The 24,765-nt window shown below is 37.9% G+C and overlaps 1 protein-coding gene across 2 annotated transcripts in view; it reads right to left on the bottom strand.

Annotated features, from left to right (window-relative positions):
* Window positions 1-24,765, bottom strand: part of LAMA2 (laminin subunit alpha 2) — a 393,833-nt gene that overhangs the window by 192,625 nt on the left and 176,443 nt on the right. For both annotated transcript variants that reach the window (XM_068938256.1, XM_068938257.1), the window contains exons 11-12: window positions 24,070-24,210; window positions 22,524-22,697 (exon numbers count right to left, since the gene is read on the bottom strand). In XM_068938256.1, coding sequence (XP_068794357.1) covers window positions 22,524-22,697; window positions 24,070-24,210 — 315 coding nt within the window. The remainder of the gene's footprint in view (window positions 1-22,523; window positions 22,698-24,069; window positions 24,211-24,765) is intronic.

Raw genomic sequence — 24,765 nt, 5'->3', positions numbered from 1 at the left:
AGACAAGTATTCTGATGGACCGATTTCTGAACATAGTGAGCAGTAAAAGGTAAATTCCATTCAACATTATTTGTTCAACAGTTCTCAATGCAACATTTAACTTTTTAATGTAAAACTCATCACGGCATGCTCACACTCAGGGTCTGCAAAGGCATGCAGCTAATTCAAGTATTGAAAGGAGCTTCCCACATTAACACCGTGCTTTACTTCTAACCCCTCAGTTGAATTTCAGTTTAAGTATCTACAGACTGAATTGATTAAGATGACTAGTAAGGATAAGGTACTGCAACTAGAACAACTTTTAATTTCCAGTGTGTCAGCCGTTCACCTCTTTAAAGAAAAAAACTAGTCTTCTCCAAAACCCATAAGCAAGATGTGACACAAACTGTTTCTTGCAGTATTTTAATTCCTATGGATCTCTGTGCTGCCATTTAACTCCTGTGAACTGAGGTACTTGTGAGACTTACTGGTATTTAGCATTGCTAATTCTTTATCTCTGGAGTAGGCCATAGTAGTACTGTACTTCATTAAAGTATCTGAGAGGAAAAAAATAACAACAGAATGCAACCATTTTCAGTACAGATTTCCAAATTAACTCATCTGTATCTTTGCAGCATATAGCAAGCTGTAAGAAATTCCTTTTAATACAAAATTTCTCTATTATTCCTTAACTGCTTATCAGTCAGCACCTAATCATAGACTCATAGAATAGTTGAGGTCGGAAGGGACCTCTGGAGATCAAGTCCAATCCCCAAATCCAAAAAAAATTTCAGATGAACATCTAGTCTAATTGAGGACTACACTAAATGGGGCCGAGTCTTGTTTGGTAAGAAAATGTGAGAGTGCTAGTATATGAGGCTAGAAACAACATTCTGGTATAGCATTTTGACACACAGTTCAGTCTTTTTCTTAGTGAGCTGAATGCCTTCTCCAATATCAAAAAACTTCTAACTTCTTTTGTGGGAACATGTAAGAAAAGAGACCCTGAAAAGGATGCCAAATTCATTAGGTGATTTAAGGATCTTGTTTAAAATTTCAAGTATTACCCCAATTTTCTCCATTCCTTAAAAGAAGAAAGGAGAAAGAGCAAAAAAGGAATCTAATATTGACAGCACAGAACTGCTCAGAATGACCTTTAAGTTGATCTGAGGATTTTTGTTAAATTTCAATAATTACTTGTTCATGTTTAAAATGCTATTTTGTTTGTCCTGGAACTATTCAGAAAATCTGATGAAGTTTGCCTGATTTTCATCAGAAAAATATTTTAGAGGCTAAACTGAGAAAACAGAGAATTTAACAGTGTTCCACAGTCGTGCTGTTAATTTTCTTCTTTTTAATAAATGCCTCCATGCCGAAAAATCTGCTCCAGGTCAAGTGGAACCTTTGACATTTAACGAAATCCTTCAGCTTTTTGTTTTAGCTGGGGGAAAAAGGTTTTTAAGCATAAGTTGATCCAAACAAATTCCCATTCTTCTATTCCTTGTCCCAACTTTTTTATTTCATGACATAATGAAAGATTGACTACTCACTCAGATATACTTTACAATGATTCCCATATTGCTAGAATCTGGTCTTCTTTCATGGTTATATCTTCTCAACCCTAGAATTAATACTGCCTAATTCCAGTGCACATGAATTATTTGTAGTGCAAATTATGACCTTCCTTTTTCAGATTAAAAAAAGCTGCAGGGAAAAAAAAGACTATGAGAGCACCAAAGTGTAGAACATACATTTGGGCTAGATAATGTAAGTGCGTCTACAACTGACTCTTACTCTGGCTACTTACCATAAACCACAGGTGTCTCTATGGTGCAGTATTATTTGCTGTTTTCTAAGAAAACAGGAGTTTCTGCTCAGCAAAGGCAGGCCCCCAGGACATTGTAGAATTTCTGCTAAAAGTTCAAAGTAGGGCATGAAAGCATTGACTATCCATCAGGACATGAACTGCTGTTATTCTCACACTCTCTTGGGTGGTACAAATATTTATGCAGCTTTCAACACATTTAATTTAAATTCATTCCCACAGAAGTTAAGTAACTGTTTTCCGGGAAATCTATCTAGGCACAGGATGACCTTGTTTTTACGCTGAGTTATTCTCATTTGTCTCCATGCAATTAAAACTGCTTCTCAACTCACTTTCCCTTTTAATACTTATCTCTCTCTTTAGGCACACTGACTCTCTATATATCTATTATATAAATCGCTTCAATCAGAATTTTTTTATTGACATGACATCTAGTTGGTGGAATGTAATACAAAAATTAGTGGGTTAGTGCATGAAGAGATGCTTGAGTTAACTTGAGGGCTGGAAGCAGTTTAAACCATGGAGGTTGGGAATTCAGTTATTAATATCTAAGCTAGATCATTTAAAGTTATCTCAGAAGGTTTACACTACACTGCTGACTGCAGTATAGCCACGCCAATTATTTTAATGACTACAGCTTTGGACCACTGATTATCTATGGACAGACTAGTCATGCGCTGTTGACTCATTTCCAGCTGCTTCACTTTTTGGGGAAAGCTAAAATACATAAATATTTATTAATAGTACTTTTCCCATAAAAGTAATAATTGTGTTTGCCACAGGGACAACATGCAGTCATCACTGGGTGGTTAAATGACCTTTGCAATCATAAGATGATTCTAGCAATGCACACACACTTTACATCTTGTTTTTACTTTAACCAGAACCCAGACTTATATCACCTACTATCTCAGGATCCAACAGAATAATAAACATTTGGAAACCTTAATGTCAGAGGACTTGAAACACTCAGTCAAGAAAGGATTTCTAACCATAGAATTACAATTTATATGTATAATGTATAGGTATATGTGTATGTGTTTATACACACATATAAAGTTTTTATTTATATATACACACGTATATAAAGTTATAAATTAAAATTAAATTTGTAATTCACCACAAACAAACTTTCCAGTAATATAAATCATTATTTACAAATTATATTGAATGTAGCTCTTCTACAGTAGTGTTATGCAGTGGATGTTGTCCCTTAGTTTCATGTGTTGTTGAGTTGTCATGACTCGTCAAGAGAACAATGACAAGGGACTATTTTTGTGAAATGCCTGATCAGCACCTGATCAGGAGATCTTGGTGTTACTATACAGGATATCTGATCTGTTTGTACAGGTTTCAATTACAAATGAATCAAATGCCAATGACACAAACAGACTTTCTATGCTTAAGCTTACTTTATAGGTAGAAGCGCCCAGTGGTGCAGAGTGTCAATGAAAATTTTGGTAGGAATTAGAAACCTAGGTACTTAGATGAATTGGACTGGTCTGCTTGTATCTACCTTTTGTTAATATTTTGGAATATTTCTCAAAATAGGATACTTTCAAGTTAGAGTCGGAACTGTGGGAGCATTAACTCCAATTAATGTCAGATGCCTAACACAGTTTTAGAGAGACGGTCTTGCAAGGGTCCCTCTATTGCCAGTGGAGAAAGAGAGAGATAATATCCTTAAGTTCATACGGAGCATGGGTAAATTAATGCCATGAATTGCCCTTTGGGGAAAATTGTCTCTCTCCTCTGGTTATACAGGGAGCTATCAAGACCGTCTTGTGAACTTAACACACCAGAACAGAACTAATTATTGGCAAAGTTTTTTGCATTTCCCATTTCGGAAGTTCATTTGATAAACTGCATGGTGAGCAAGCAAATCAGAATTTATTTAGAACTGTTTTCTCTACTGACTTTCATCTTGCTGCAATCTTGCTTGCCACAATTAATGTGGCTTGGAGCTTTTCTAAGCTCAACTAGATGGATGCTTTCAGCTCTACTGAATTCTGAATAAGTCTAAAATACTAACAGAGAGCCCTGTATTTAGAAGAGCAAATAATAACAGAAGGAGTCTGTAGGCACCAGTGAGAAAGAGATTAGTTTTCTAGAGACATGTTTTCTAAGTGAGAAAGCAATGATGTGTTGTGAGTGACCCAAAAGAAAAGGAAAAACACTTGAGCACTTCCACTAAAGTAGTATAATTTTCAAGCAAAATTATTTGACTATATCAGCTTAATTCAGGTAGCATTCAAGTATTATGATAGCCTGAAATATTCAGACTTCTCAGTGGCAGAGATGCTATAGGACAGAATGATGACTTGTAAATAGCTTGAGACTCTTAAGCAGTGTCCACAAAAAACGATGCCAGACCGTAGGTCTGAACAAGTGGGGCTCAACAGTCATACTTAAAAAATAATAAAACGGCTCCTTGCACTCTCCTGAATTCTTCCAGGAAAAGTCTAAGAAGCAGTATGGAGCAAAAGCCATTCTCAAATGGTAGTTTGGATGAGGCAATTCTCTTCTGGAGGATGAGAGTGTTAAACAATATAAAGCAAGGTAATGATTTTATTACTTATACTACAGTGTTACCTATTTTAATAGTTATCGGTAATTCCAAAGCATAGGGTTTCAACAGTATGCCCTTACCAGCGGCCACAAAACTAGGCAGTAGGCCCTGTCAGTGCTTAGTTTATTAGTACAGATATGTCCTTAAAGTACATGTGAGAACAATACTTTTGACAAGACAGTTTAAAAACTACTTGCCAAACTATTTCCATCACTGTAACCTCTGTGTTCAAAACTCATTCCATCCAAGTACCAGAAAGGAACTTTTGGTTGAGCGCAGAAATTCGTATGTTCAGTTTTGGCCCATACATCATTCAATCATCCCAGTTTCAGCCTACTGGAACAAGAAGTTCATGATGAAAATAGTGTTAGACCCTTGTTACAGTACTGCTACAAATCTAGACCCTGCTTTTTCCTACCCACCTCATCTATTCAGTATCATTTTACAGCCAAGTGAGGAAGGGGATAAGGGTATGACATTTTAAGAACTTTTTTAAAAAGTCAAACGTAGTAGTTAAGCCCTAATTCACTGCAGCAAGTTTCAAGGCAACTTTTCCCAGACTAACATACAGACATAAATTAGTACCATATTGTACACATGTTGTATGAAGATAATATCCTGCCAAGCAGGAAAATGTCATCTTAAAATAGAAAGCCACATTTCCTCAGGATATTGATCTAGTTTAGCTGGATTCTGTAAAAGATAGAAAAGTGGATAACGTAACTTCAGACATGAGAAGTTATTAAGTGAATTGACTGTTAGGGTTGTACCTAAACCTACAGTGTGAGAATCTCCCAGGTCAGACTGTTTTTATAGGATTAATCTCCTAATGCAGCTCACTTTTGGGAAGGAGGAGGAACTCTGAAGTGATTATCTTGCTATAATACCCGTGTCGTGTATTTTTGCACAATAGAGTTTTGCACAAAAGATTATGTACTTGCCTCCCAAAGCCATAATACAAAGTGCTTAAACCTCGCAATTCCCTTTGAACTCTTTTGTGAGGACTTTGTATCTAGTCATAGCTTTCTAGCAGTAACTTCTACTTTGGAGGGTTTGTTTTCAAATTCACAATATTTTAATATTTAAAAGGCTTAAACAATCACTTAAACGTTAAACAAAATATGACTAGCAACATTTCAAGACGACATTAACAGTTAGACATTTATATGCTTTAGCCTGGATCCCGATATAAAATAAATAGCAACAGTAGCTTCAACGACACTACATTCACCAACTGAAAATTAGTCATCTGTGATTTAGGAGAATAAGGAAGAACAGCACCAGTGGATGGTTGCTACAAAAGTAGCCCATTGTTAAGACCAAAATTCTCACGTCTGCCTTGAGTACATACAGTGTTTCATCCTTACGGTCCCCAAAAGATGTTTAAGGTTTAAAACAAGATATTTGGAACTGAAGTGTATCATCTTCTCTGCCTCCTAATAAATGTTGCTGGTGTGCAAAATATCATTAATTGATGCATCTTTAAAGGAGTACAGAGGGCACTACCACATTTGAGGAGCTGATACATAAAAATGATTTGGGTATGATCACACACATTTTCATACAATTTACCATCACATAGAACTCAACTTTTTGCTCAGCAAAGAGCAGTTTTCAGAGAATGCAACGTTCCCCTAATTCCTGTAATAGAGGCAAGGCAAGGCAACACAAGTTGGGAAAGAGAGTTTCTTTGACCACTACTTTTCTTGCACGGGCTTGCTCAAGAAAAGCCAGACTGAAAAGTAGTTATGCTAATTATTCTTTTCCGTATCCTCCTATGGCCCTATTTATTACTTCCCCTTCTTCAACCTTTATTTAGCAGTATCAGTACTGGGTCAGATCACTTTCCAGGGCTCATATTCCAGTACAAAAAGGCAGTGTGTGATACAATCACATCAACTAGAAGAGTGATAACAATATGTTGCTCCTTAGTTTATTTTGATCCTAAACCTGAAACAAAGAGAAGTTTGAAAATTCTTAACAGTCTTTACAGAAGCAACATCAGAAAACACATTAACTTCTAGAACACACAGATTTTAGTCACTGCTAATGTAACTGTTTTAACTAATTAGCAGAAGCTAATAGTGTGAAGACAGAAATAACTTACCCTCCCGTAAAGAGACTTTTAAAAGGATTTTCCTATGTTATAATCTCAAAATATTTTCTTTCTTCCTGATCAATGTCAATGGTAATAGAACTCACTTCTAGTCTCCAGCATGAAACCTGGCCTCCTCCCTCCACCAGTTTATGCTGTAAATTGGTGAGAAGGAAATATAACAGTTTGTGCTTTGATGTCAGGGCATATAACTGCATCTCTTTCCAAAGTACAGTTGACTTTTCCCACAGATAAGTTGCCAGTGTAGAGGGGACAGAATAAAGTAGCAATAAGACTTAGTATAAAAACACTGCGATGTCACTTCAAAAAAAAGAAAAAAGAACATTTAATAGTGCTACTGAGGCTACATTTTCTGCTACAGATTTTCAGGAAAAATTCAAAATCAGGTAACAGTGGTACAGAGCAGCACACCACATTGGCTGCCACAGAACCAGGCTTTCTACCCCAAACATGTCAGAGGCCCTCATGTTTTCTTAGAACTTCACGTGACAGAGGTTTGAATGTTGTGTAGGATGACCGAAGGCCACTGAATACAAAGGTATCGAGCGGTATGACTACCCCCATCAGCTTAGAAGTCCCCAGGCTACAAGCTGGTTGAGGTTAGGAAAGTATGTGATAAAGTATCACTGTATACTTGCCTGCTCCTTATGCTGTTTCCTTGGCTTTGGCTACAGCCCACTGTGCTTAACAGGCTGCTGGCCTGGATTAACTCTGGTACAGTTTAGATACTTTTCTGTTCTCAAACTTTGTTTGTCTTTTCCTCAGAAAGATACTAAAAGCTTATGATTCTATGTCAAGAACTGGAAGTATCTACCCTTCTCTCAGGGCCTTATGATCATAATAATAGAAACATACTCAGAAGATAATATATCACTGCATCTCTCTCTGTTTTCCCTGAAGAACCAAATAAAACTATCACAAGAGTAGTTTTAGACCTGAATCTACGATCTCCCTCTCAGGACAAATTCTTCTTCTCAGATTTGCCATGTGAATCTCGTTTGCCATTTTCTGCCTTATTATACATCGTGCTCCTGTTTCATGTGCAAAGCTCTCAGTAGTGCTGGTGAAAGTTCTTCCTCAAAGAGCTGGGATGGAATACCTTATATATTATAGTATCCCCAGTATAGACTGTGGAATACATTATATATTATAGTATCCCAAATATAGACTGAGATGAAATGGGAGAATTTTAGCCTTAGCTTTTGAAATACTCAAAAAGTGTCCCATAAAAATAACCTGTATTCTCTGGCAAAATTAATCACTTTCTTTTCTTCTCTTAGCTGCCCAGATGAGAATTACACCACATGCAAGTGCACATCCACACTTTTCCTAGATAAAATCCTCTCACGAACTCCACTTTTTCCTTTTCTCCTCCCTAAAAACAAGAGTTCAGTGAGAGCATGTGATATTTTTAGACCACATTTTAACAACATTACTGTCTCTAAAGCTTGCAACAACCTATATTTCCCTGTGGAGAGGTGACACAAAAACTAACAATGAATGAATGAATAAATATTTAAATAGAATCTATTAGAAGCCCTATTAGAACTTAAAATGAAAAATAAGCTCTATGGACAATGGTAAGAATCTCGGGGACTTTGAGGAGCTCATTTATTCATAGCTGGAGCTAGCTTACTGGCTTCTTTTATATCTGGTCTAAACAGGATGGTGAATGCTGTCCCAAGGAGATGTACTTACTAGGGTAGCTCAGGACACAGAGAATTCATGCTTTTGTTCACACAGTCAGCATAATAAAGCATACTAACAATAAAGTGCTTGTTTAATTCCCATTGTCATATTGTGGGGATTTCTATTTAAGTCGCTGTGCATATAAAGGAATAGAAGACAGATTTATTGCTTTTTAGGTAGCATTTAGGCTACCTTCTTTGAATTTTCAACATTTTACATAAAATATACGGATTTGGTGCCACAGTTAAGAACTTTTTACTGAAATGTTCAGATTTTCTGATGGTCTGAAATTGCTCAAAGCACATGCACAGTCAACTAGTATGCACATATAACTCTGAAAAAGACCACACTTTTTTTTTTTTTACCAACACAGCTAACAAATAAAATGTATCTGAATGTCCCTCCCATTACTCATTCATTTGGTATTCATTGTTTTAACACTGACCTTAATGATATCCATTAGGTATTACTATGGTTGTCATTTATCCTTCCATAAGAATTCCATCATAATTCAGATTAGACAGTAATACTCATTATGATGGATCTTTTCATTAACCATGTGGATTTTCATCCACATTATCCAATATAGTATCTCCTGTATCCAGGCATTAATTAACATCCATTTATTTTAAAGTAGTAGTCACTACCTGCCTAGAGCAAAATAAATCCTGCTTTGTAATAGAAGCTTAATTTCTATCTTCTTCAGACAAAATGAGCATGTATCAATAAACAATTGATGTTTTCAGTGCTTTATGAAATGCTGCAATAGTCACACAGATGCTTTAGTATTTACGAAAGAAAGTGGCAGAAAGCAGCACACTTCTGCCAGGTTGTAGTCAACCAGATATGGTTGACTTTAGACACTTTACACTTATTTCTACTACAGCTGTCCACTACACATCTAAGCATCAGAGAGCAATCTTAGGTACCTAAATAGACAATCTGATGGATAGATTTTCAGCTCTCTGAAGATTTTGGCCCCTGAATTTGAAACTGAATTAGTAAGAATGTCAGAAGGGCTGTAGTAGGTCAGATCAAAATCTATTTAGACCAGTGTTCTCTATCTGAGCATAAGAAAAACCACATAATGTTACTAAGTAAACAGTTTGCCGTTTTCAACTCAAACAGCCCTAGATATCTTTAAACTGGACAAAATTTCTGTACTTGCTAAATGCAGTATTTTGCTTTGTTACAGAGCAGAACATAGGTACTTGTTCTCAATATTTTTAATGCAGAAATCTGAAAAATGAAACCTGTACAAAATACATAAAGGAGAGCTACACGACAATTTATTAAGTTTCCCTGTGTTATAAACATTCTGACTCTTTGGTAGAAAACAGAAAATTATTTTTTAATCAATTTTTACAAAGTTTTTACTTTTAGCTAAATTCATGAAAAAAAAATGAGATTCCCTTGTGCTAGCACCTTTCATAGCTCTATAGAACATGCAGCATTCAGCCATCCAAAACACTGAAAGGCTTGAAAGAACTATACTTTAATGCAGAAAATTTGGCAGAGGGAAGCAAAAGCACTTACCTTTTGGAACACAAAATATGTGACCAAAACAAAGCTACTATGCTGTACAATACATTTATAGCAGATAGCCCAGAATGTTTCTTATTTCATGAAACAAATATAGAAAACACTCCACAGTACCGAAAGGAACGTAGACAAAGGAGTTAAATTAAGATTTACTGGAAAAATAACTAAGGCTAAGTTTTCCTATTTGCCTAGAGCAATGCTGTCAGTGGCTATGAGCCAAACGTATAGATAGTAATCTGAAAGTATACTAGAGCCAGTCAAAATATATATAAACAAATATCTTACAGAACAAAACAATCTTATGGAAAAAACTGCTGCTTTCATTTTCTTGATAGAGTATGTGAACTGTATGTCAATTTTTGGATTTTTTCCCCAAAAATTTACACTAAAAATTTGGAAATGTGTTTCTTATTGTATTCTACCTTTGTTTGGAAACTTCCCAAGTATATTAGATTTACAACTCTGTAAATTGTATTACTTAATGTGTTTTGTCACTCATTTTCACATAGGTTTCACAGTGGACGACACGACCACTAAACAGAAGATAAACTTTAATTTATTTTGGAGTTGAGACTCAATTCAGGGACAGTCAGGAGATATTCTGAGGTTTGTAGAGCTTTATGGCCTCTCCCAAATCTTTAAACTACCATTTATCCCCTTGAATTTTGTGGGTAGAGGGATCTTTTGTTACATGGAGTTCTGGGAATACCTGGTTATGAGTCTGACGTAAGGTCATCTACTTGATTGTATTCATGGCGGAAATAAGAGATTTTTGACTTGCTGTTTTTGTCACTAAATGTTAAAACTTTTCCACTACTGCCATTTAGAAACACAGGAAAGGCAGGGAACATGAACTACAGATCCTTAAAGGCACACTGAAGCAGCTCATAAAATCTCCATTGATGCCAGACAGACTCAAAGGATTTGATCTGGCAATTCCACTGACCAAAATCTGAAACAAACTAGGTCACTAATAGAAAATCTCAAAATGTTTGTTGGGAAAAATCCAAATAAGTATTTTAATGGAAAATTCTCAACTATCTTTAACATAAAAGCTTGAAGTTCGCTACAGAAAGGTTGCTCTGATTGTTTCTATATTTATAAGCTTCTAAGTTTTTCTAATCCCATGTAGCTAGTTTTATTCCCTTGTATTCTTTGTGTTATACACTCATATTTTTGTTAGACAGGCAAGACAAATGTATAAAGCTATTTGTATTCAAATGTTTATATATATATATTTTTTTTTTTTGACATAAAACAAAAGACACAGGAGAGTGACAAAACTGGATTTTGTGCATCTGCCTAAACTGAACTTATACGTCATCTCTGAAAGAGGGGAATAATTTACTGGACTGCACATCACATGAGATGATTCTCAGAAACAAAACTGTAGAAAGTTCTTTCTCAACAGGACTTTTCATCCTAGCAGACTAAACAGAATTAACTCAAACATTTAAATAATAAGATACAGCTGACCAAACATCATATCTATTTATTTGATTAGCTTTAAAGGCATCTGTTGCTACAAATCTACTTCGTAAGTTAAACAAAGTAGTTCCAGTCCACCAGTTTTATCAATTTGGATTGCCTGGGTTTGAAAGTTAGGAAATCCTGTTTCCATAGCTAAGGACAACAGAATATTGATCTATTTCTTTTTCATTTTACTTTTTTGTGTTCCATCTATTGTTTTAGTTTGACAAACATTTAAAATGCCTACATATGTGTCCAGCTCTGTTTTGTATTCATTTAATTTAAAATACATCATAAGAAAAAGTTCCTCTTCAATACAACACTTTTGATCATCCGACCTCCAAAAAAACCCCTAAAGTAGATTAAATACTAATTGCTGCTATGGTTTTCCAGAGCACAGAAGATACAATATTGATGGAAAATGATGGATTACTATTCAGTTTATTCATATCCATTAATATTGCTGTGAACCTGCTAGCCAATTCCCCGGCAAAAGTGTAAAATCATAGAAGTTTTGCCTTACTTACTGCACAGTAAAGTACGTACTGCAGTGAGGCCTGGCTCTTCAGGACATGCTACAGGAAATCTTCTGATGTGAATCATATTATTTAAGAGAAGCATGAATATAATACAGCTGTGCTGACTGGCTAGCTGCACAGCTTAAACTAGGCTTGCATCAAGGGAGTACTCTGGGTCGCACTTCAGAGCAGATTGCAGCTATCTTGTGGATAACTGAAATACAGTTTAGGAATCTACCAAGCCATTTCTCTTACATTTTTTTATAAAAAAAGGGAGAAAACCAAAATCTTCTTTTAGGACAGTAAACTGAAGGTACATATCTCTGGTACTGTTATTTTTATTTCAAAAAATACACTGAAATCCTTGATCAAAGAAAAAGTCAGAAGAAAACAGATACAGAATGCTAACTGTTGAAACAACTGCCTTTATTGTCGAAAAATTTCCTGTCTCCAAGGATGGTTAAAACAAACAAAGAACTGGTCCAGAAGTCTTCTAAATATTTCATGATACTTAAAGGTTTCAAAACCTTATAATAAATTAATGAAAAACAGTGGTAATGTTACATTTCCTCTATCTTCCTGCTTTTTCTCAGGAAATTACCTCTGCAAAATAAATTAATAGGGCTAAGAGGGCTAAACAAGTAAAACAAACTTTTCAGTTAGAAAAAAATATTCTCCTATATAACAATACTCAGTACTTCTGAGACTGAAAAGGCATGTAGACACCCACAGAAATTTATCTAGCCCTCTCAGCAGACAGGGGTGGTACTGCACATGTTGTGAGAAATGTTAGATACTTCTGGCGAAAATATGGAACGCTCAGGCAGGCCCATTAAAAACAACAACAACAACAACTTCACCAAAAATAACTGTAGATACATTCATTTGGGTAAAACAGTCATCTGTGCCTACTCATGCATGCTATCTGCTCTTGTTGCTGTCGCTCCTGTCAATCTGAAGTTGAGAGGTAACAGCCCTACGATTCAGGGAAACTGCTGAAGTGTGTACTCAGGCTTCAATTTGAGAGATGGGTTCATTTATCATCATAATAAGCTATTACCATTGATAGGTCACAACTCATTGAAGAGACAGTCAGTCTAATTGGCTCAATTCAGTTAGCTCTGGATGTGCCTCAAGGAGACGAGCAGCTCTTTGCAGGTAACATTCTATCACCCAACAAACCATTTGTTTAATAATTCATCTCAGTTCAGATTGGGGTTCGAGCATATGATTCTCCCTTCAATATGCCAAATATCCGGTCTTAACCCTTTTGTCTCTTGGGTCCAGGGAGACAAAATTCTTCATATTGTAGTTTGAGTAACCCTCTCCTCAAGAAACTTTTAAAATATTTAAAATTTCCACTGACATTTTCTTTTTGAAGAAATTTACTCTAGTTAGCTGGAGTCTCTCTTTGGAAAATAAAATCTTTGCCCTCATCTTACTCTTGTGCTGAAGATTAAATTATCATATGTAAACCTAATGGGAACGTAAGGGAATAGAGCCCAGTTTGCCTTCCTAGGGTTTAATGGGGAATACACAGGAAGAGTTAGAGATCTGTGTGCGGTCGCAGGGCCGTGATCTCATTGCAGTGACAGAGACATGGTGGGATAGTTCACATGACTGGGATGCTGTCATGGATGGCTATGTGCTTTTTAGGCATGACAGGCCAGGAAGGCGAGGTGGTGGAGTTGTTCTTTATGTGAGGGAGCAGCTAGAATGTATGGAGCTCTGCCTAGGGGGTGGATGAAGAGCAAGTGGAGAGCCTATGGGTAAGGATTAAAGGGCAGGGTAACATGGGTGACACTGTTGTGGGGGTTTACTACAGGCCACCTGACCAGGAGGAAGTCATCGAGGAGGCCTTCTACCGACAGCTGGAAGAAGCCTCACGATCACAGGCCCTGGTTCTCATGGGAGACTTCAACCACCCTGACATCTGTTGGCAAGACAGCACAGCTAAGCACAAACAGTCAAAGAGGTTCCTGCAAAGCATTGATGATAATTTCTTGACCCAGGTGGTGGAGATGCCAACAAGGAGAGGTGCAATGCTAGACCTTGTACTAACACACAAAGAAGGTCTAGTTGGAGATGTGAAGGTTGGGGGCAGCCTTGGCTTCAGTGACCATGAGATGGTGGCATTCAGGATCCTACGAGGAGGGAGCAGGGCAATGAGTAGGATTGCAACGCTGGACTTGAGGAGAGCTGACTTTGGCCTCTTCAGGGACCTACTTAGGGGAACCTCATGGGGTAGGGCCCTAGAAGGAAGAGGGGTCCAAGAAAGCTGGTTAATATTCAAGCATCACTTCCTCCAGGCTCAAGATCAGTGCATCCCTCTGAGGAAGAAGTCCGGCAAAGCGGGCAGGAGACCTGCCTGGATGAGCAAGGAACCCCTGGCAAAACTCCAACAGAAGGAGGAAGTCTACAGAATGTGGAAAAGGGGACAGGCCACTTGGGAGGAATAGAGGGGCGTTGTCAGAGTGTGCAGGGATGCGACAAGGAAGGCTAAGGCCCAGTTGGAATTAAATCTGGCAAGGGATGTCAAGGACAACAAGAAGGGGTTCTTCAAATACATCAACAGCAAAAGGAAGACTAGGGAAAACGTGGGCCCGCTGCTGAATGGGGCAGGTGCCCTGGTGACAAAGGATACAGAGAAGGCAGAGTTATTGAATGCTGCCTTTGCTTCAGTCTTCACTGCTAAGGCCAGTCCTCAGGAATTCCAGACCTTGGAGACAAGAGAGGAAGGCTGGAGAAAGGAAGACTCTCCCTTGGTTGAGGAGGATCGGGTTAGAGATCTTTTGTCCAAACTTGACATCCATAAATCCATGGGCCCCCAATGGGATGCACCCACGAGTGCTGAGGGAGCTGGCGGATGTTATCGCTAGGCCACTCTCCATCATCTTGGAAAGGTCCTGGAGATCAGGAGAGGTGCCTGAGGACTGGAAGAAAGCCAATGTCACCCCAGTCTTCCAAAAGGGCGAGAAGTTTCCTCAGCCAGGAAACTCCAGGCCTGTCAGCCTCACCTCCATCCCTGGAAAGGTGATGGAACAGCTCCTCCTGGAGGTCATCACTAAGCATCTGGAGGACAAGAAGGTGATCAGGAGTAGTCAGCATGGATTCACCAAAGGGAAATCATGCTTGACCAATCTGATAGCCTTCTATGACGGAATGACTGGCTGGGTAGATGAGGGCAGAGCAGTGGATGTTGTCTACCTGGACTTCAGCAAGGCTTTGGACACTGTCTCCCATCACATCCTCCTAGGGAAACTCAGGAAGTGTGGGCTAGATGAGTGGACGGTGAGGTGGCTTGAGAACTGGCTGGATGGCTGAGCTCAGAGGGTTGTGGTGAATGGCGCAGAGTCCAGTTGGAGGCCTGTGGCTAGTGGTGTCCCCCAGGGCTCAGTCCTGGGTCCAGTCTTGTTCAATATATTCCTCCATGACCTGGAGGAAGGGACAGAGTGCACCCTCAGCAAGTTTGCTGATGATACAGAACTGGGGGGAGAGGCTGACACACCAGAAGGCTGTGTTGCCATTCAGCGGGACCTGGACAGGCTGGAGAGGTGGGCGGAGAGGAACCTCCTGAAGTTCAACCAAGGCAAGTGCAGGGTCCTGCACCTGGGGAGGAACAACTCCATGCAGCAGTCCAGGCTGGGGGTTGACCTGTTGGAAAGCAGCTCTGCAGAGAAGGACCTGGGAGTGCTGGTGGACAACAAGTTAAACATGAGCCAGCAGTGTGCCCTTGTGGCCAAGAAGGCCAATGGTCTCCTGGGGTGCATGAGGCAGAGTGTTGCCAGCAGGTGGAGGGAGGTGATCCTGCCCCTCTCCTCAGCCCTGGGGAGGCCTCCCCTGGAGTACTGTGTCCAGTTCTGGGCTCTCCAGTACAAGAGAGACATGGCACTGCTGGAGAGAGTCCAGCGGAGGGCTACCAAGATGATTAGAGGGCTGGAGCATCTCTCCTCTGAAGAAAGTCTGCAAGAGCTGGGCCTGTTCAGCCTGGAGAAGAGAAGGTTGAGAGGCGATCTCATCAACGTGTACAAGTATCTGAAGGGGGAGTGTCAAGAGGATGAGGCCAGTCTCTTCTCTGTGGTGCCCAGCAAGAGGACAAGAGGCAATGGGCAGAAACTGAACCACAGGAAGTTCCACCTGAACCTGAGGAAAAACTTCTTCACTGTGAGGGTGACAGAGCATTGGAACAGGTTGCCCAGAGGGGTAGTGGAGTCTCCTTCACTGGAGATATTCAAAACCCGTCTGGATGTGATCCTGGGCAATATGCTCTAGAGGTCCCTGCTTGAGCAGGGAGGTTGGACTAGATGATCTCCAGAGGTCCATTCCAACCTAAACGATTCTGTGATTCTGTGATTCTGTAATGAGGCAGTATGGGCCCATTCAGAAATCTTTAACAGTCAGGTGATGATAGGGTAGATCAGACAGAGGGACATACAGGATTTAAAGGATGCTTCATAGTCTATTCAGATACTAGCTCAAAACATGAGTGACTCACAATATTAAAATCGTTACAATAATGAATCTACAAAAGACAAATGAAAACTAAACCAGTAATTCAACCCTCTGCTCACTACTGTGCTACTTTCTTGTCAGTTTGGTTACCATTTGGCTTTTCAATTCTTTCTCAGTATTTTGCAGCCATACTGAAAACTTCCTTTTAAGTGCTGCACTGTCAAATGCTTAAAGTTTTCATTTCTTCCATCATTTTCGGTGACGTTAAATGTGATGTTAATATTGGACTAACTACCTGAGGATGATCTGTCCTTCTCTCTCTCTTTCTTTTTCGCATTAAGCTAAGACATACAAAGTGATGGATAATTTTGATTCTTGCTTTTTATTGGCCAGCCAGAAATGTAGTAAGTATGGAATATCACCCTCTGGAAATTGCAGTGTATAAGGCAGTCACAGCATGCTAGCCTTATCAGTCATCAAGCATTTATGTAAAAGTCAAGAATATATAAAATCTGCAGAACTGTGCTTTTAATTTTTCAATTTTTCTACTCTTGATGAAACTAATAGAAATTTGTATTTAAATATTCATTTCTACCACTGCTCTGCCTTCCCCTATACACTGGTGAGTAATGGTGCTTTGTGTGCTAAAAAGGAGTGACTCTTGCCTTTAATTACTGTCAAGCAAGTTAAAAAATTATAATACGAAAACATTTGGACTTTTTTGTTAATATTAATGGACATAAAATGCCATTGCAAAGTTAGTTGGATTAAGTCAGTCAGATCTATGTACCAACTGAAATTTTATATGATACCAGGTAGAGTAGATAAATACAGGTGTAATGCACAAATTCATATACATATGCATCTTCATTTTATCTATATACAGGTAGTTAGGCATTCGAATTCAGCGACCTCGTGCTTCAATAGTTTGGTCTTAAAACTTCCCAATGACATAAAGTAAGGTTGGTCAATCTAATTTAGGCATGAAACGTTAGCTGTCTAAGGACAGACAAGAGGAATAGTAATGTTAATTACTATATGTAAAATGGAAATAATGGTATTTATCTATCATCTGGAGATTCTCCAAGTCAAGAGGATTTTGAGATTGTCAGATGCAAAGCTATTGAGCATGCCAGGCTTCATAAACAATATAGCACAGATTGGAGGTACTGCAACTGATTTACAGAAAAGGCTGTTTCTCTCGTGCAGCACCAGAAGTTCTTAGTACGTTTGCCCTTCTGCATACCACCCTTTTGATGCGGGAGGCAAAAGCAGAACAGGACAAAATTACAAAACTAAAGCTCACAAAGGTATCACGAAGTTTTACTAATGACTTACAAACTTAACAGTTTCAATTACATTCTACTTCCAAGATTTTGAAATTTGTTTAAATTCAAAGTTAAAATGGGGGGGCAGTTATATTAAACAGAAATAGCAACTCAATTATCCATAAAAGGAAATCCTGCAAACTCAGTCAAGCACTAACTCTTTCCGGCTATCATAAATAGAGAATGATCTTTCAGTAGCTCTAACATATACCCTTTTGTTAACAGACCTAGATTCCTTCATCATGCTCCTGTGCAACCTACTTTCAACCAGATTTCTGGACAATAAATTCTATCTGGTTAATACAACTGGATAAGCTGTGCAAAACTCCATGAAGCTCTTTTTTTTTTCTAGGTGAACTATGATCAGCAACTCCAAATATCATTTTCAAAACAAAAGCTTATTTTGTCAAGAAGCACGTAGCATGCAAAGGTACACAAGAGGCACAAAACCCCTGTGTATCCTCCCTTTTATAAACTATATTTCCTTTGCAGATTTAATAGCCATTGTTCAATCCAGCTATCCCTAGCTTAGGAGAAGCAAGTTGTACCATTGTCTCCATCCTTCCTTGCATGTTGATCAACACTCACCACAAATCTCTAGAGATCAGTTCTCTCTTCAAGTCAGAGACTTTTCCATTTTTCTTCTGCTTTGTTGGATTCTTCATTATTTTAGTAATTGGGATCAGAGATAAGAAGAGGAAAGTTTTCCAATCTGGCAAGCACATTGCCCAATTTATTGTTTTCACCACTATTTCCCAAGGGCCCTCAGTATTATTTCTCTAGCCTTTACTTCCTTTCTTTTGTGAAATGTTTATCTCCTGCATGTTTCTCCATTTTTCTGCTGCCACTGTTGATTAAAATTCTTGTCTTCAATGTAGACTTAGGTAAGCAGGTAACCCAAAGGACACTTGAGTTTTATGAAATAATTTCACCAACAATAAATTTCCTCTTTTCTCTAAAATAGTATAAGATAATTTCAGTACAATGAAATTAAATATATCATAGGATACATGTAGTCAAGGGACTCAGCTAGCCACATTTTGAGTCCTGTTTCAGCTCATTTCAAAGGCGCAAAATGGGTGTAACAGGCATCCTTCTCTTCACTTTGCGAGCTGGAAGATCTTTGAATACATTAAAATATGGGGCTGAAACTCATTTCTGTGCAGAGGGCACAAATAAAGCCAATTCAGGATGAAGTGCTGGGCTTGTCATCACAGCAGAAAAATCGCTCAGACATTTAGCAGATACATCAAGCACGGCCATTATATTATTTAATGGTGGTCTCCCTAGACTTGGGCAATAAGTTTTACTAAGGAATTAAATCATTTAAATGAGGGCGCAGATTCTCCATATAACCAGCTGAAAGAAAGAAGCATTTTTTTTTTAAGAGAGATCAAAGGGACATCACACCAGCCCACCTAAATTTCACTGTTTCTCTTCCCTGACTGTAAAAGGAGTATAGACACACGCTTAAGGAAAATCCATTCACTAGCTAAATTTAAGGTACAGCTGATGGACATGATCAGCTAGAATTTTTTGAAGAGATAACAAAGCCTTTTACTAAAGCATCTTTGGCATTAATTTCCAAACATGTTCTTACTTCATAAAGGATCAAATTATATTAACTTTACTCACACTGAATGGGATCATGCTGTACAATTATTCCAAATTAGTCCCATAAAATCACATCTGATGAAAGCAACTGCTCAATCTGAATAAAATCTGTTACTAAGTAGATAGGATTTTAGAGCAGAGACGTTTTAGGGCTTCTACCAGGTTGTTTGCAATTGGAGTAAAGGCAGCATTAATATCAGCTCAAAACCCAGATGGAGGAGTTAGAGGATGCATTATCTGATTTTGCATGACTGCTGAGTTTTTAGATTCAATAATGTTTGGAGATCTGGAGTCTAGGCCCTCCTCTGCCTAAAGGCTGAACTAACGTGTGACTGCTAACTAAGGACAGTGCCTTAACCATCTGAAAGAGGCAGGGTAAATCTCCACCTTCATGTTTAAAGCTGTGCCTTAGCAAAGAAAGGAAAATAATACTTGCAGGAGCAGAGAGACTGAGACTTCATCTTACTGAAGATGGATGTCTCCTCGCAGAATATCAAGTGGACACAAGTGCCCCAAGCATAGGAGGTCATATGCCTGAATCATATGTATTGTTTTATATGCTCCATGTCATGTTTTCTATGGGCTAATTGTAAATGGCTCCTTCTCGGCACAAGAATTATCAAATTGCTTTTTTCAGAGGTGCCAAAGGAAATGAGGCGCAGTAGATACATAACTAAGACTTCCGAAACTTCTTGATCACCTAACCTTTCTGCACTGATTTCTATTTAAAGAAATAAGTGTTCCACATTATCCTGCTGAGTTTGGTATCTGATTTGTAAGTAATGTAAGTGATGCTTTTCAGTGTTCTTATAAAACAGCATCAGAATATAACTCATCATGCTTTGAGACAAATTGATAAAGTATTTTAGCATAGACATAACTTTATAATAAACTTACAGATTTGTTGTCAAAATAACTTAAGGAGCTGCTAAAAAAGCAAATGTAGTTTTCAAATATCTACAAAATATAATTAGATTTGATAAAATAAATTTTTCGGTAACTAGAAGCTCTAAAAGTTCACAAGTCCTTATTATTGCTGCAATCCGTAGTTCAGTAGGCTACGCTAAAGTACTTAGGCAGGTGCAGATTAACTATTTAATGATATCTACTAAAATCTTAATACTAGCCATCTTAAATCTGTTCTCCCAAATTAGGTAGTTTCTAGAAATTAAATTCCTCTAGATTACTCCCAAATGTCTTCTATATCAACAAATTTTCAAGTTTTCAGTTCAAACACGTACTACACAGTTAGGCATGTAAAACATATAGCCTCAAAAAAAGTTTCCGTATTTTGCACAACAACGTTTAGGCTCAGTAAAATCCCACTTAGCTGATGTTTTGTTAGTACTATGTATATTTAGAAGAGCAAAACATATGGTGATATTAATCTAATTTGCCTATGTTCTTGTCCCACTTTGAAACAAACAAGAATCTTATACTATCTATCTAGAGCCTCTTTTTATTTATGATGTCTCCTTAGAGACACAGTGAAAGACCAGTATCACATAGTCTAGTGTCATTCAGTTCTAGACAAAGACAAAAAAGCCGAAGACTGCATGCTCAGGAGTATCCTATTTACAACACATTTTTCATCTGAAAGAAGCATTCAGAGATGGATATAAAACAAGCAGATAGCATACATATGGCAATCGACTTTGTGGAGGCATATGCACAACATGTCAACTTTATATTAAAAGAGTTATTTTAAATAAGGTTCTTGGGCTATATTTGAAAACTGGGAAATGCAAGATGGTTACTACCTTTTGTTACTCAATTTTATTTTGGGGGATACTATTTAGGAGCAATAACTTTAATACCAAAAAGGAAAGGCAGTTTTTCCCGACATTAGGTTTGTGAACTACAATAGAAGGGTACATCTATATCTGCAAGATTTCCTAATTCATTCTCTACCTTTCTTAAGACAAAAATTCTTAAAGAAACTGCTCTGAGATACCAATTATTATATTGTAACACAGCTAGCAATCACTCTCAAGAAAGGTTGGTTTAATCCAGTTTCAGATATTTAGAGAAATGCTTTTTTGAGATTACAAATAAGAACTCGCAATATTCCATTTCCATCGCATACCTCACACAGGCTAAGCATGTCATTACAACTATAATTTATGTGATGTAACATGACAGTTAAGATGTACTGTGGTAATTTGTGAGTGCTTTCAGTATTATTGTAGTATCAAAAATTTATATGGTTCAGTTATTAAGGCAAATTGTTTCATTCATATAGAGATGTCTGACAGTAACCACAAAGGACCTCCAAATTACACTGAAAAAATATCTTCCATATTCAAGTAATTTGTACACATTCTTACCATTATTTTTATCCCTGAATAGAAAGAGGATGAAATTCTGTCTGGAAAAGTATTAGTTGATATCACAGGGTAAGTTCACCAGGTATGGAAGATTATAGAAAAAATCTTTCCCTTGCACAGCGGAATAAGCCTTGCTACCTTCAGCAATTTATAGCCATGAACAGGATGCCCAGTTCTTTAGAATGATGCTATTTAATTTCCACATGCTCACTTACCTTCTGTCATGTTGATTTTCAGCCAGCAGGAAGAAAATAAATAAATAATAGGTTGACTAGCCTGAAGAGACTAAAATGGGAAATGTGTTCAAGCATATTAACGTTAGCACTTCAGATAAATTTTAGCATAATCAGAGAAAAGTCTATTCAGCTTTCTTCAAGTTTAGGCCTCACTCAATCCTCAATTCCGCTCTCTGGAAAAAACTGGTGTTTTCATGAATGTATCATGCATGATAGCAGAAATGGTGAGATGCCTGATAGTCATACCACTACAGCACCTAAGAAATCTTTCAGAGACTTTAGAAAGTAAATATTTGGTGTTAATCTGCAGGACATGAATATGTCTGCATGTGCGCACATGCAGACGTGGATAAATATGTGCACTAGAACGGGCACAGAGCTCTCAGCAGCATTTTCTGAGTTCCAGGGCAGAGCTCCCCACACACAAGTTTCTTGCCAAACATTAAAGTTTTGTAACACACCCCCACAACATCTGATACACAATTTGCATCTATGAAAAGCAGACAAGGGAACTGGTTTTCAAAGCTGAGGACGAGATGGTAAGAAAAGAGGACAACCGGAACCACATGCTAGCCAATTCATTCAAGAAACTATGCTGCAAACGATATAGACTTCTCTAATACCTGACTGGAGAAGCCTGAAGAGGCCTCAAGGTCAAAGAACTTAATTAATTTTTTCTGCTTAATTTTTTGCCTCACAAGCACTCTCCATATGCCTCATTCCTTTCTGCTTGCAATTTTGCTGGTCAAGTAGCTATCCAGCTTAATCTTCCCTCAACCCCTCCCTCCTTCAAAGCCTTACTTCTTTCCTCTCTCAATAAATCAAATTAGCTTTTAGGCAAGTACCATTTGCACTTACTTTGTTGCCCAAATAAGAACTGGGTGCACTCCAATAATAAGTCTGTGGCAGTACTTTACTTGCAGCCACATTGTTGATGCTCAGTTGCTGATGTCCACGAAAGCTCTTTTGTTTGGGGGTAACTCTGATGAGACCAGGTAAGTCTGTCAGAGACCAGCCATTCATGTCTTCTATCTATGCAGTAGATAAAAAAAAAACGATTACAGTGAGATTCAACACATTGGTCATCTCAATACTCACAACCTCTCATTCTTCTATTTTTAAAAAAATTGATAAGGCTTACAAATATGATTAACAGTTTAGGAACAGAGGAAGTAACAGGGTAATAATGGCAAAAACTATTCTTATTTTATGTAACCAGGAATTAAAACTCCTCAGTTGGTTGTCAGAAGTAACTGCATACCATATGCATATATTTGTTTACAGTGCTTTCACATCATCCAGACATAGCAGGAAATTCTATCCATCTTACTCACAGTCGTGTGAATAGGAATGATTTCTGCAAATATTATACAAGTTTTCCCTAAATACTATTGGTCACAGAAGGTACAGAAGATGAACTGAAAAATATATATTTTTTGATTGTTGTAGACAGCATAGTTTCTAACAGTTTGTAATTCTAAAGCCTTACAACCTACAAGTTTATGCATTTTTTAGAAAGACAGCAAACCCAAAGCAAAGCTGAAAAGCACCAGAACTTGAATTTCTGAAATCCCATAACCAGGAATGGATCAGTATAGAAGTATCAGTGTTCATACAAGCATGGCTTCCAGTATGGCTTCGATACGAGCAGAACAACAAAATAGCTCTAGAAAATTTTCCGGATGCTGGCATGTAAATAAGTACACCAGACATATTTTACTTTCGGATTTCCAGCATATAGACAAGACAAGGAGCTAGCAGACCTAGAACACATTTCCCAGGCTAGATCGACAGATATGAATATGTAGCACACATCCGTTACAGCGGAACCAGTGTCCAAGCTTTGAGAACTAATTTAAAGTTTAGAGTATATTTACATGCTAAAGACATTTTTCTACAGTGAGATTTTGCAAATAAGAACAGTAGGTTCACTGCACTTTCACATCCTTCCCTAGGTATGCAGCATACAAAAGAAATTCACCCAAAATGTCCCTGTAAGCATCCCTTCTCCTTACGTAGGCTGCGTGTCGTACTTTTAATGATTCAAAATTGTTAATTATTTCAGGTCCGGAAATTTAAGACCTGGAAAGGAGACTGCTCTATGGACGTGGTGCGTTTAACTCAGGACTGATTATATCTGCATATTCCAGGACTCTGTTTATGCACATAGCTTTATTTGTGACTGTTATGACTTCCTTTGCAGTACTGCACTATTCAACTGCACTTCTTCAGAACTTTCTCACAATGAAAAGAAAAAAAGCTTATAAGCATTTTATTTCGGATAAATGAGAAGACTTACATAGCATGAAAGAATATGCACTCTGGTGATAGTGGACAGTGACAACACACAAAAATACAAAACTAATTACATATTTATATGGTGATATGATACAAATTTTCTTACGCTTCTGTAGGTAAAGTGAGAGTCTATGCAGACATCTGTTTTCCCAGAGCAGAAGCATTCCTCGCAGCCTTTAGGATTATTTTGCTGCAGGTTGAAGAAACCTGGTTTGCAACGATCACAGTTTTCTCCTTCAACATTTTCCTGGAAATGCACATTGGAATATTACTTCAGCTGTCATAGATTAGAACTTGAGACCACTGAGACCCCCAGCTTTTTACTCTCTTTTGCTTTAACGCATGGCTAAAAAGACATTTATAGGAAACGCTCTTCTTACCTGTCAATATTAGAACCAAATCTTCTACACAATAAAAGTTAATCTGGCTGCATGAAAGTAGCAGAGTCCAGAATTCAGACATTTTAAGATTTTTAATTCTTCTACTACATGAATATACATACTTGATTTCAGACAATATTCTAATTAATCTTCTGTACAATTAAAGGAGCAAGAGAGGAAAGAAGTATGGGACCATATGGCATGGCCTTAACAATTGCAGCTAGTAGGTATGGCTGATAAAATCTGTGCATACTCAATTGAGGCATACTATAGGTACACAGAGTGAGTTGTACCAACCCTTCAGCGTATCAGTTTTTCAGTGGCCTGTCATTACTAACTGAATTTAGGCTAAATCCAAGTACTGGCAAGGCCTGCATTTCTCCTTTCCATGACTGCATGGGTTTGCCAACCATGCAGCCAGG

This window comes from Struthio camelus, chromosome 3, assembly GCF_040807025.1.
Source record: "Struthio camelus isolate bStrCam1 chromosome 3, bStrCam1.hap1, whole genome shotgun sequence".
NCBI classification, from domain to species: Eukaryota; Metazoa; Chordata; class Aves; order Struthioniformes; family Struthionidae; genus Struthio; species Struthio camelus.
This window is presented reverse-complemented; position numbering and strand designations above follow the sequence as displayed.